Consider the following 13447-nt stretch of genomic DNA (forward strand, 5'->3'; position numbering starts at 1 on the left):
GTGGAGGAGGCTCATCTTATCAGGCAGGCCCAGTGCTCTCGGGGTGCTGGGTCACGGCGCAGGAGACCTGTCTGTGCCCCAGCTGCCGGCTCATTAATTAACCGGGAGGAACACCACTCCCAGGCGTGCCGCTGTCTGTGCCGGCCAGGCGGCCCTTCCCTGAGAAATCGGAATTCGGATCACGTGGCCTCCTGAGAATTACCAGGAGCAGGCGGAGTCTGCGATCTGCCCCATTTCTCTGCATCTCAGGTGTGGGCCTGCCAAGCAGGTAGGTCACAGGAGGCGTGCCCCAGGCTGTGCTCAGAGTTCTTTCTCTTTACGTTGCCTTGGGGAATTGAAAATTCATCACTTTTTTAAAAGTTCTTCTTGGTAAGGAGGAGCCCTGGCTTCTTCCCAGTGGTGACAGACTTAGTCAGCTCCTTCTTTGTATTTGGCTCGTGCGCTTGCAAGGCTGTGATGAACAAAGCCATGTGCAGTCGCGCCTGGTGGAGCTGCCCTGTGACTTGGGCAGGGGGGCCAGAGGGAGCAGCACGTGGAAGGGGCTGTGGTTGGGCTGCCTTTGCCAGGCCTGGGCAGCGAAGCAGCCTCACGCCCCCTGGAGACCACACGGGGATGGGGGTGTGCCTTCAGAAAAGGGCCCCCCCCCACCCCGCCGGGAGCATTTTCTTTTTCCTTCTCCCTTCCTCTTCTCTCTCTTCCCTCCTTCTGTCCCAGCTGTGGGATCTTGAGACTCTTTTGACACAGATTGGAGGAAAAAAAAATAGAGACACAGAGGCGCTTCTGTAGATGGAGGTGTATGAGCCGTGAAGCTCCCCTCAGTATCTGTCCTGGCGCCCACCCCTTTGGATGTGTGTAAATGATCTGGAAGGTGGGCCGGGGTGGTGAGGTGGCAGGAGTACCGAGCTAGGTGGCAGGGGTGTGTGAGTTCCACGGCCTCCGGTCCCCAGCCGTGGAACACAGAGCCGGCAGTCTGCGGCGGCGAGAGCTTCTGTGAGTCTGACTCTGCAAACAGCAGGTGGTGGAGCTGTTGGCAGGCACTTTCGGAAACAGCCGAGGGTCATGTTCCCTGCTGGTAATTATTTATGTGGGACGGAGGTTTCTGTGCAGCTGCCCCCCTCCGGTTCCCCCTCGGTTGCCACATTCTGACAAACAGCACGACCTTCACAGAGCAGTCGCTGTGGGCCTCCGGTTTCCCGGCTCTGGGCAGAATCACAGAAGGGCAGACTCTCTGTACCCCCGGGAGAACTTCTGGCACACAGGTGACATGCCTGCCACTTACCGTTCAGGGGGTTATTCTCCTTTCTCACCTTCTGTCACGTTCTGCACTGGTCCTGTTCACCAGAAGAGGCAGGCAGGGTAGAGAGGATTTGCACCGGGGGGGAGGTTAGGGAAGGTCTCTTGGGGGGTTCCATCTGTGCTTAGACCCCACCGTGGGCCTGGGCGCGGCTCCAGCAGGTCGATGGGAGGCTGGGGAAATTGATGGCGGCGCACATGGCCCGCACAGAAGCCCGACGATGCACGTGCAGGGGGTGGGAGCAGGTGGGGGATTGGGGTTGAGGCCAGTTGCGGGGATTGAAGTGCTGGCAAGGGAGCCTCAGAGGGGTGATGTCACCTGAAGGGACAGGCCAGGGCGGCAGCCTCACAGCAGAGGGAGGCGACAAGCAGCTTCTGTGTGCGGAGGCAGCCCAGCTTCACACCCCGTCCGTGTCATTTCGCGCCCTGCAGTCTGCGCTGCAGGCTCAGGCGTGGGGCAGGGGCGGTCCCAACGCTTACAGATGGGGTCAAGGCCCTTGTCTGTCTCTGTCTCCAGACTCTGGCAGAACAGAGACTTGAACCAGAGCCTGTCCTTTCGGAAACATCTCTTCCGCCCCTTCCTCCCGGGTGGCCCGTATCTTTCTAAAGTCAAGCCGGGCTTCTCCCCTGTCTGGCCCTCTGGTCTCTGTCCACAGCACCTGGTGACCAGGCTCTTCCTTGGGTCGGTGGTGAGGAGGCTTTTTTCTGCCAAGGGTAGAAGCTCAGCCAAAACCCTGTACAGCTTTAAAACGTTGGGAAAAAAAATAGTGGGGAGGGAGAGGAGCAGTCTTTTGTTGTTTTTTTTTTTTTTTTAGCGGTACGCGGGCCTCTCACTGTTGTGGCCTCTCCCGTTGCGGAGCACAGGCTCCAATGCGCAGGCCCAGCGGCCATGGCTCACGGGCCCAGCTGCTCCGCGGCATGTGGGATCTTCCCGGACCGGGGCACGAACCCGTGTCCCCTGCATCGGCAGGCGGACTCTCAACCACTGCGCCACCAGGGAAGCCCCAGTCTTTTGTTTTTAATGAACAAAATAGTAAACATCTGACCTGCCTGCTTCTCCAGTTAAAGCTCTAAGTGCCTGTCTTTTCATCCTTCCTTTGCCCTCAGGGCTGGTACATGGTGGGCCCATCATAGGCGCTCGGAGAACACAGGAAGGCTGGCTGGGCAGATGAGGAACTGATACTTTATATAATTAAAAGAAGGCTGTTTGATGTGCTGCTATGGCCTGATGCAGAAGACGGGCAAGAGGTTATATGAAGAAAGGAGCAGGGGGCGGGAGACGGGGTGAGGCCCAGAGGAAGCAAGAAATAGATAACTCAGGAGGGAAGGACCCAGGGGCCAGGAAAGGTCCTCTGGGCTCTGCCTCAAGTTGGTCCTTTTAAATTGGTTTCGTTCTAACCTGTCGACATGATTTACTGCCACAAAGTAAGTTATCACCGCCTTCGAGATCCCGATAAGCTCTTCCACATCTTAGTTCTCTCATCAAATTGTCGGGGGTCCCACACCAAGGAGACGGGAGTTGCCAGCCCTGAGCAGTGCCACTTCCTGGCGATGCGGTAGGCGGCGGGCTGGGGGCAGCCCTCGTCCCGGCCTGGACTCCCCTCTCCCGCTGCAGGCCCTGCCACCCTAGTTAGACGGCCACCACACAGCACCAAGAACTGTCACTTGCTGAGCAGCCAGCCTGCCAGGCCCCATGACAGGTATCGGATGTGGGGTTGTTTCTAATCCCTAAAGCAAGACTGCATGGTATCTATTAATACCCGCGTTTTCCAGACGAGAGAGGTAAAGCTCAGGAGGCCATCTGTGGTGATCGAGGCCACGCACCCTGGGAGTGGCAGGGCACGTATTCAGTCCAGGCCTGTTGGGTGTGGAGCAGTGTTCCTTCCGATGCGCCATATACCACCCAGAAACAGCAGGAGGGGGAAAAGTGAGCTGAAGGGAGAGGCAGGGTCTCCGTCTCCTGTAGAAGTCCACCTTAGGCGGGTGTGAGATCCTTAGAGCGTCCTGTCCCCACAGTGAGGGGAGAATGGAGGTGCTGGTACTGAACGGGGCTGCGTGGCTTTCTTCTCGTTTCAGATTCTTTAAAATTCTGATGGAATCCATCAGAAAGAAGAATAGTAAAGCATCGGCTTTCAGAAGCGTAAACACGCGGAGAGCTACCCAGTGGGATCTAGACAACGAAGGCGAGTCGGAGAGGAGTCGGGTGAGCGAGTCCCCTGAGGGCCCCTTGGGGAGGGGGAGGGTCCAGGGCTGGGAAGCACATCGGATGGCGGCTCACGGAGTCAGTTCTCCTAGGACGGCTCTGTGACCATCCTCGGTACCCCTTGAGCCCCTTCCTGCTGTCGGCCCATCTCTCCACTTACCTTGGCGTTTATCCACTGTTCTGAGAGAGCCGGAAAGCAACACTTTCTTCTTGAGTGTGGTGGGCCACGTCGGGCAGCATAGTCTGCCTGGCCCTGGGTGAGGGCCCTGGGTGAGGGCCCCAGGTCATCCATCTCTCTGCTCTCAGGGACCCCTCTGTCGGTGGTTTTTTTCCTCCTGAGGTTAGACTCAAAGTAATGGTACCCGCTGAGGTCTTGGAAGTTCTTTTTCTGGTTTCGTTCACTCTGCCTTTGCCTTACCTAGGGCAGATGAATTGAGGCCCACGGAGTACTAGGCAAGGACCAGAGAGGCATTTTGAAGCCGGGAAGTTGGGCTACAGTGACGAAAAAGGATAGAGCCAGGGAAAAGCCCGTGGAGGCAAAACAGTCCAGGACTGATGGTACCTCATCCGCCAAGAGGCCCAGGAGCGGCGTGGGGCAGGTCCCTGGGTGTCATCTGAGCCGGCGATCGGTACGGCTGTGCTGTGCTTGGACAGGGCCACAATGAAGACCGGTCCTGTCCCTTCCCGGCTCGGTGACCTCAGCTATGTCACCTCCTCTCTCTGGGCCTGTCTCGTCATCCCTAAAATGAGGGCGTGGCCTACCTAGAGAGAGAGAGTGCCAGGTCTCCTGCCCCGGGGTCTACCAGTTGGCTAGCTCAAGCACAGATGGGCATGGGATGTCTTTGAAAGGCTGCCCGGTCTTAATTCTCAGATCACCCAGAAGGAGACTACAGGGAACTAGGAACCAAGGCCAGGAGAAAGGTATAAATATTTGGCTTTTAAAATACCAAGACAACTCTTTCCCTTCATCTCCACCCATAACAAAAATACTTGGAATAACACCTTCTTTTCATGACTTGAAAAGCCTTGGCACTTCCTTTCTTTGGTTTCTTTTTTTTAAATGCAGGATTTTGCGAGTGGTGCGTGTAGAGATGTAGGGTGTGGAGAAGGAAGCGTGGGGTCCAGGGGTGGGTAGGGGGGTGGAAGGTAGGTAGATGGATAGTTGGCAAGGTGATAGGTGGCTGAACGATGATGAGCGGATGGGTGGGTGGGCAGGTGGGTGGCTGGGTGAGTGTGGTGGGTGGAGAGATGGATTCACCAGGGTATTAGAGCTCATCATTCTCTTTCTTGTCCCCACACCCCAGGGAGAGCAGGAAGGCGACGAGGAAGAGGAGGGGCACATCGTGGACGCCGAAGCTGAGGAGGGAGACGCTGATGCCTCGGACGCCAAACGCAAGGAGAAACAAGAGGAGGAGGTGAGGGGACCCCTTTGTCACAGATGAGGGCTCGCCCCCTGGTGCATGAGGCCACGCCTGTGCGTCATGCTGGAACCATCAGGAGCCTTGCAGCAAGGCGGGCTGCCCAGCGCACCAGTGGACTGAGAAGGCGGTGCTCATGGGGTGGCGGGTGGGCAAGGGCTGGCCGTCCCTGCGTCTGAATCAGATTCGAGGACCCAGAGGCCTTTGGCAGGGGGAGGAAGTCGGGCCGCCTCCTGTCTTTGCCATGAAAATTCTTCCTTCTCCTGCCCGTTACTGGTCCTCCACTGCCATGGTTGCTGCCAGGACAGAGGGCGGTGTGGCAGGGCTGAGCGGCTCCACGGGTGCGAGAGCTAGAGGCGCGGGGCGGGGTTCAGCTCAGAGGAGGGGGCCCAGGGGCTGACGGGCTGGCATCCCCAGGGGAAGCAAGGAGGACGGCGGCCGGGCCGACGGAGCAGGCGGGGCCGGGGTCAGCCAGCAGCTGAGGCCTCTGCAGGGGCGCCTGTTGGGCAGGCCAAGTCCAAACGGCTGGTGGGGCCCGAGTGACGCGGCCTGTGCTCCGCCCCCCGCCAGGTCGACTACGAGAGTGAGGACGAGGAGGATGGCGAGGACGGCGAGGACCTGCAGGAGGAAGGGACCGTCCTCGGGGAAGGCACTCCCCGGGCCCAGGCGCAGGAGGAGGAGGGGGGCTCAGGCCCCGAGGAGGACTCGCTCCCCGCCGCCCCACTGGCGCAGCCGTGGAAGCCCACCCGCAGCCGGGAGCCCCAGGACGCCGAGGCGGTGGAGCGCCGGGTGCGGGCCGTGCGCGAGTGCCACCCGTTCATCGAGGACTACCAGTACGACACCCAGGACGGCCTGTGGTGCCAGGTCAGTGCCGGGGCGGCCACCGGCTGCTCTCGTCTCCACCCCGGGTCCCTTAAAAGAGGCTGGTGACAGCTGTGCACCTGCTACCCCCGGTCATGGCCTCGCACGTTTGATTTTCACACCCTCGTGGGCCAGTCCTCTCTCTGCACGGGGATCTGAGCCACCAGACCCTACGGGTGCTTTCACGTTGTACTTCAGGCCTCAGCACAACACGTGTGTTGACGTGTATCGGTTGTCATAGAGACGGGCAGAGACACTTCACTCCTCACACCGCCTTTGTTCCTGGTCCCCAGCTTCAGCACTGCAGTGTTGCCTGAGAGACTCGGTGGCTTGGATGCCTGGACGTCTCTACACGCAGACTGGCGTTCTAGTCTTTTCCTTCGATCCGATTCATTGGTTCCTAAGTGGTAGCGTGGGTACGGAGCCTTGACCGGGGTTGCACCCGTGAAAGGACACGTGTTGTGCTTTGTGGTGATTGAAAGGATATCAAGGGTGGTGTGAGTGGGTGTGATTTTCACCGTTCTCACCGACATCTGTGAAAATGTTGCTCTGCTGTTTCCTCCTCAGCGGACTGGAGGTGACTGCCGTGTGGCCGCAAAGGCACCCAGCATTCACAGGCCCGGCCCGCCACCCGCTCACCCCAGCAGGGCCGCGGTGTTCCCTAGTGGGGCTCCGGAGGCGTCTCCCGGGGAGCCCGGGCAGTGGGTCTGGGGCGGCCCTCTTCCCGGCCCCAGCTCTCCCTCCTCTTGCAGGTGATGGTGAAACTCCCTCTCATCAAGGTCAACTTTGACATGAGCTCCCTGGTAGTGTCCCTGGCCCAAGGCGCCGTCGTCTACGCAACGAAGGGCATCACGAGGTGCCTCCTGAACGAAACCACCAACAGTAAGAACGAGAAGGAGCTCGTCTTAAACACAGAAGGCATCAACCTCCCGGAGCTGTTCAAGTACGCCGAGGTGCGTGGCCCCACTCCCTCCTGGGCTGTTCGCGCTCCCAGCCCAGGGTCCCCGAACCGAGTCTGCACCTCCCGGCCCACCTCCCGGGGATCCCTGATGCACATGAGCCTGGTAAGGCTTGCAGTACGGAACCGGCTTAACTTTACGGAACCCAGAGTTTCCCAAATCGCTTTGAGTACAGTTTCTTCTCCTTGAAATTAAAACCTTCCCGAAGTAGACTCGTAAGAAGTAGTTTTCTGAGTCGCTGGCCTGGGGGCTGCTCACTTTACCGGGTGAAGGAGGCCCTGGGTGCAGAGGGGCCCCGCCCCGCCCCCCACGCCCGGCAGAGGCCTGTGCGCCCTGTTCCGCCTGCTCCCCCACCCTTTCCTCTGGGCTCTCTCCTGCTTCCCCCCAGCTTCACGGAGCCTCCCAGAACCTTCCGAGGTGCTCTCGACCCGTGGGCGCGAGTTTTCCCCACAGAATTCTGAGTTGCCGGGACCAGCTCACTCTTCCCTGGTCTGCGCGCACCAAGCTGGCGAGGCTCTCCGGCCTCACACGCACCCCCCCGCCCCGCACAGCACTGCCCCACTAAGGCCCCTTCTGCCCCGGAGCCTCTCACAGGCTGCTTTCCCGGAGGACGCAGCAGGCAGAGCTCATGCCTCCCGAGAGCCGGCCACTGACAGGCCAAGCTCCGCGTCGTGCTCGTGGGATTTGTACAGACGAGGCCAGGCAGGCCACCAGGGTCTCTGCTGTTGCCTCTGGGGGTGACCTGCCACAGTGCAGAGCCACCGTGGGCCCCCCGGGGCAGCCGACCTGGAGCCCCAGGCCCCTGATAGGGCCCGGCTGACCCCCATGCAGCAGGCCCATCCCTGCTCCCCATGCCTGGGGGAGGCGTTTGGGTCTCTGCTGAGGAACTTGCCTCGCCTACCAGGGGAAGCCTCCATCCTAGGAAACAGGTCTCTCCATTAAATAGACAAACACCTTTCTTCCTGTTGACTGTAAAGCAGGTACCAAGTCATCCTCTAGCCCTGCTGATGATGAGACAGACGTTGGGGCCAGGCCAGCGTGCTGTTGGCAGCTCTGCCTACACTGTTTCCTTTCGCTAGTCCTGGGCCACCTCGCAACCACTTTGTCATCAGCTGTGCTTGAGTGCCAGCCAAGCGGGGGGGTCGGCCTGGGCGGGGTGTGTCCGCAGGAAGGGGCAGAAGGCCAGGCCCTCCAAACCAACCCCTCCCTCCTCCCCCAGGTCCTAGATTTGCGTCGCCTCTATTCCAATGACATCCATGCCATGGCCAGCACGTACGGCATCGAGGCCGCACTGCGGGTGATCGAGAAGGAAATCAAGGATGTGTTCGCCGTGTACGGTAAGAGGGGCTGCGGGCGGCGCTCGGGAGGTCCTGGGGTGTCAATCCAGCTCCGCAGGGAACTGAAATAGGGGCACGGTGCACATGGAGCCCGTAGGGAATCCTCAGAACCGCCGTGGAGAGGGAGTCCCTTGTGGGTCAGTCTTGTCAGTCCCGTCCCCGAGGCCTCCTAGCGTGTTTCTCGTCTGCTGGCCTCTGAGGGAGAGTCTGCTTCCTCATCCTGCCTTCAGGGTTTCAGTTCCCAAGTGCAAACAGTGATTTAGGGTCTTGTGTCCTGCAAGGCTGCTTCCCGTGCTGCTGGATGGAAGTGGAGAGAGATGTAGTAATGGTGACCGGGGAGGGAGGGCTGCCCGCCGAGGTCGGGGGTTAGGGAGCTGAGTGAGTAGGTGACGGAGCTGGAGGGGGGCGCCCTCGTGTCAGGTGATGCGGCTGCCATCGTCCCCTCATCACTGCTTAACCCTCCCTTCGGTTGCCGCCCGTGTGGCAGGCATCGCCGTTGACCCCCGCCACCTCTCCCTGGTCGCTGACTACATGTGCTTCGAGGGCGTTTACAAGCCACTGAACCGCTTTGGGATCCGGTCGAACTCCTCCCCGCTGCAGCAGATGACGTTTGAGACCAGCTTCCAGTTTCTGAAGCAGGCCACCATGATGGGTCAGTCGTGGGCAGGGGCCCTTGGCCTCCCCTCTCCTGAGTCTGCTCTGGGCAGATGGGCTCGTCCCTCAGGCACCTCTCCACACGCCTCGCACGCAGGGGAGATCTTGGCATCTCACTGCGGGAAGCAGCTGGCAGGGGCGGGCAGCAGATGGGAGAGCTGCTTCTGCCTTTTGGAGAAGAGGGAGAGGGTCTTCCTCTCTTTGAAACGCAGGAGCAGCGCGGCCTCGTTCCCTTCAGACCCTGAGCCTCAGCACCACCCCTCGTGGCCTCAGAGGTGCCCCACCCGCCCAGCCTCCGTGCTGAGTGCCGCCCCCCCTCGCCTTCCACCACCCCCGACTTCTCCCTCAGCCAACTAACGAGCACTCTTGTGTCTCTCCCAGGATCCCACGATGAGCTGAGGTCGCCGTCAGCCTGCCTCGTGGTTGGGAAGGTCGTCAAGGGCGGGACAGGCCTCTTCGAGCTCAAGCAGCCCCTGAGATAGCAGCCCCTGCGCACTGGCCGCCTGGCCTGCCCGTCACAGGAGAGGACCGGGAGACCGGAGTCCCGGGCAGTTCATGGTGACGGTGCGGAGCCCGGCAGTGACTTCGGGGGGTCCAAAAAGCAGCCGGCCTCTGGGCTGGACTGGCTTCACCTGGAAAGTGGCTACATTGCTCATCCCTGCCCCTCCCCATCTCACGATGCACACGAGGTCCACCGAGTCCCCCGAGCCCCTCCGAGGCGGCCGGACCTCCCCCTGTGCTGCAGGAGGCCTTGGAGGTGGAACCCCTGGCCGCCCCCAGGGTAGGGGCGCGAGGTCTCAGTGCTGTGAGCAGCCAGTGACTGCAGGCAGGCTTCCTGCGGGCTCACGACGAGCGGGGGCCCTGCTGCTGCGTGGCCTGCCCCTTCTGGCTGCGCCAGCCCCTGGGGACAGAGTTCCCAAAGAGGCCCCCGCTAAGGCTCTTTCTCTGGAACAAGCACAGGATGGTGGAGACCTCTACCCACCCAGCTTCCGTGCCTGGAGCAGAGCCCTGGCCCTGCTGGCATGTGGCTACGTGTCCTTCTGAACCAGATCAGCCCTGAGTCCGGGGCTGGTCTCTTCGGGGCTCCAGCGGCTCACCCCCAGACATAAAACCCTGGATCCCCAGCCGGGCTGTACCGCTTGAGCAAGTTGCCCGGCTGTCTCCCTAGCTCTGCTCTCAAGCCAGCACTGAGGCCTGCGTCCCTGTGCAGGCTCTGCTCCATCCGGGGTCATCCGGGCTCCCTTGACCTTTGGTACCAGCAGCAGGCGGCCCTGACATGGACAGAAAAATCAGAGGACTTGTGCCGAGGCTTTGTAAAACCAGACGCTGTTTCTATTTTTGTCTAATGTTATTCCAACTCAGGCTGAGTAATAAACATCACTGGAACTAGCTGTTGGGAGGAAAAAAGTCTAAAAGACTGCGGGCTTTTTGGTTTTGTTCTTTGCTCTTTGGTTTGTGGTTTCTACATCTGTGACTTGAGAGCCTGGGACTGGAATTACTCAGCGCAGTCACATCTCGGATTCCTCTTCCTGTTTTTTTGGCAGAGGACGTGGAGGGAGAGCTCAGCCCTGGCAGCCTCCCACTCTGACCCCTGCCTGGCCCTGTGGTGTCCCCCTTCCACAGCCAGCTTCTGGCCCTGAGGCCAGGAGAGCAGAAGCCAGTGGGAAGGAGGTAGCTATGTGTGTCTGGGCTGGAAAGGGAGGCCTCGCCTGGGGAGAGTCACCATGCTGCTCCCTCCAAGGTACGTGATGACAGAACCCAGCCTGTGTGTCCTGTGCCCACACTGGAGAAAACCTGGCAGAAACAGGGTTCACCTGGGACTTCCCTAGCGGGCCAGTGGTTAGGACTCCGCGCTTCCACTGCAGGGGGCGCAGGTTCGCTCCCTGGTTGGGGAACTAAGATTCTGCATGCTGCACAGCGCGGCCAAAAAAAACAAAAACAAAAAGAAGAAATAGGGTTCAACCAGGGCTTGGGTACAGAGGATTATGGACAGCTTCTGAGGGGCGCAGGAAGAAGGGTCAGGATGGAATCCACACCACAGGTGAAGATGTGCTCTCTGGGTGTTAAAGGACCAATTTATAACCTGATAATTTCCACTCCTACTGGACTGTGGGAGAGGGTCTTCAGAGGAGGTCACAAGGTGCCCATTGGACAAATAAGCATGTGGTTACCTGGCCCTAGGCCTCGGCGTAAGCACTTGAGTGTCATGGCTCAGCCCCACCTGGGAACTGAGGGTGCGGAGGTGAAAAGCGAGCCCCAGACGTGGGCAGGGCCGACGTGCTTGCTGAAATCAGACCCCTGACCTGCGTTGGGAGGGGGGTGATGGCCCCCTGCCCTTCCTGCCCGACCATCCATGCGTGTCCTGGGCAGCTCCATTCTGTGCGTGTTTCTCTCCTGGAGACTTACTCCTGGTTTGTAAGCAGACGTTCCAGGCTTGCACATCTTGGCCGACCAGGACTCCCTTTCTCCCCTATGGGATTTACACGCTCCCTTCAGCGCCACTCTTTGTTCATCAGCCTCTGGGGGGGGGGGTGTGGCCTCCTTTGCCATTTAAGATGGCACGTCCTTTGGAATATTCTCAGTATTGTAAAGGCTCCTCTCTGAGGGCAAAGTTGATTTTTGGAGAGAGCCACAAGTAGGTCCAAGTCAAATCTGATGAAGAGAACAGGTCAAGCTGCATGATTTTTTTTTTAATATTTACCAACTTCATTTCTTTATTTTTATTATTTTTTAAATTTTTTTATTATTTTGACTGTGCCACGCATCTTATGGGATCTTAGTTTCACACCCAGGGATTGCACCCACACCTTCAGCGGTGAAAGCACAGAGTCCTAACCACTGGCCCGCCAAGGAATTCCCCTGAATGATCTTTTTTTTTTTTTTTTAATCAAAGTGGAATGGATTGTGATTGGTGGGGTTCCCAAACTTCACAGAAGCTACGAGTTCTCGCAGAACCCCAAGGTGCTGGACCAGACACTGCTCCTGGATGTACACTCCCCCCACCCTGTCCCTTCGCGTATCAATTCCTACCTACTTGCTTGCTTCTAACAACCCTTAAATTTTTAAAAAATCTCCCCTCTCTAGGTTCTCATCAAAAACACTACCAGCATTCCCACAGGTACCCCAGTGAGTCTTTGAGACATTTTCTACCTGAATCGAGAAGAAAACCAAGGAATGGATAAAGCCCCCTGTCCCATTCCCAGTCTGTCCCCTTCCCCCAAAATACAGGAGCCACAATATATGTAGGTTCCCCTGGGCCTCCCTGGTCCTTTCAGGGCTGTTACAGGCCATTACTCTGATAAACCACTTCTGGTGAAAATGTGGGTTCCTTCATGTGTGCCCACTCCAGAACTAGGCTGTGGGGTTTTGTTTTTGTGTTTTAACTTCGGTAAAAAATAACGTAAAATTTACCATCTTAACCATTTTTAAGTGTGCAGTGCAGTGACATTAAGTAGTTTCATTGTTGCATAATCATCACAGTTACCTTCATCGCAAAACTAAAACTGTACCCATTCAATGATAACTCCCCATTCCTTCCTCCCACCAGCCCTTGATAACCGCCATCCTACTTTCTGTCTCTGAATTTGACTACTGCCTGCTATAGGTGGCATGATAAGAGTATTTGTCCTTCTGTGATTGGCTTACTTAACATAATAGCCACAATGTTCATCTACGTTGTAGCATGTGTCAGAATTTCCCTCTTTTTAAGGCTAATACTCCATTGTGTGTATGTACCATATTTTGTTTATCCATTTACCTGTCAGTGGACTTTGGGGTTGCCTCCACCTTTTGGCTCTTATGAACGATGCTGCTATGAACATAGGTGTACAAATATCTGTTAAAGTACCTGCTTTCAATTATTTTGGGTTTAGACCCAGAAGTAGAATTGCTGAGTCACACAGCAATTCTATTCTAATGTTTTGAGAGCTGCCATACTATTTTCCACAGTGACTGAACCATTTCACATTCCTACCAACAGTGCACAAGGGTTCTCCACACCCTTGCCAATACTTGTTATTTCCTGTTTTGTTTTATATGTCTTATATACATAATAAAATCCATGATGAAATACCGTATATATATATATATTGGCCATCCCGATGGGTGTGAGGTGGCATTTCATCGTGGATTTGATTTGGGTTGCGGGACCCAATCAGATGCTGGGGCCCTTAGGGGGTCTGCACCTACAGAGAGTTAGGAACCACTTAAGAAGTGTCTCTTTGTTGCTTGCCAACCCTAAAATTTTGAGTTTACGATTGATTTGGGGGCTGTAGGAGTCCAGAGAATGCTCTTGAAATAGGAAAGACCGGTCCTCAAAAGCTGGCTAGGTGACAAGTCGTCCATCAGCGACTTCTCTGTGACTTCACCCACTCGTGAGTGGGTGGCACTGGACCGCAGCATGAGCGAACCAGTTGCCGCTCGTGTTTGGGGCCATGCAGTTCAGGTGATAGATTTGCTGGACTCTGCAGGTATCCCAAACCTGGTGTGATTTTCTTTTTCCTGCCTCGCTTACCTAGGGCTCTTAGTTCGGTCACAAGCGCCGAAATAGCTACAGTCTAAAATTTCAATATTTCTACACCGTCAAGCCCCCCTTTTGCCAAAGTCCACTTAGAACAGAGGTCCTCAACTCTGCGCATTGGAAACACCTGGAGAGCTTATAAAACCTGTGATTACAGGACCACTGTCCCAGAGATACTGATTTAATGAGCCTGGGGCATGAGT

General features: G+C 57.4%; 1 protein-coding gene across 3 annotated transcripts in view; it reads left to right on the forward strand.

The window, feature by feature from the left end:
* Positions 1-10140, forward strand: part of POLR1A (RNA polymerase I subunit A) — a 76283-nt gene extending 66143 nt beyond the window's left edge. Inside the window, exons 28-34 of one of the 3 annotated variants that reach the window (XM_004271599.3) lie at positions 3370-3496; positions 4801-4911; positions 5485-5778; positions 6528-6728; positions 7954-8071; positions 8559-8723; positions 9107-10140. In XM_004271599.3, coding sequence (XP_004271647.1) covers positions 3370-3496; positions 4801-4911; positions 5485-5778; positions 6528-6728; positions 7954-8071; positions 8559-8723; positions 9107-9207 — 1117 coding nt within the window. In that variant the 3' untranslated portion in view covers positions 9208-10140. The other 2 variants (XM_033431370.2, XM_033431371.2) reach the window with 2 other exon arrangements.
* Positions 10141-13447: the final 3307 nt, after the last annotated feature.

The sequence above is a fragment of the Orcinus orca genome, chromosome 13 (assembly GCF_937001465.1).
Source record: "Orcinus orca chromosome 13, mOrcOrc1.1, whole genome shotgun sequence".
In the NCBI taxonomy this organism is placed as follows: domain Eukaryota; kingdom Metazoa; phylum Chordata; class Mammalia; order Artiodactyla; family Delphinidae; genus Orcinus; species Orcinus orca.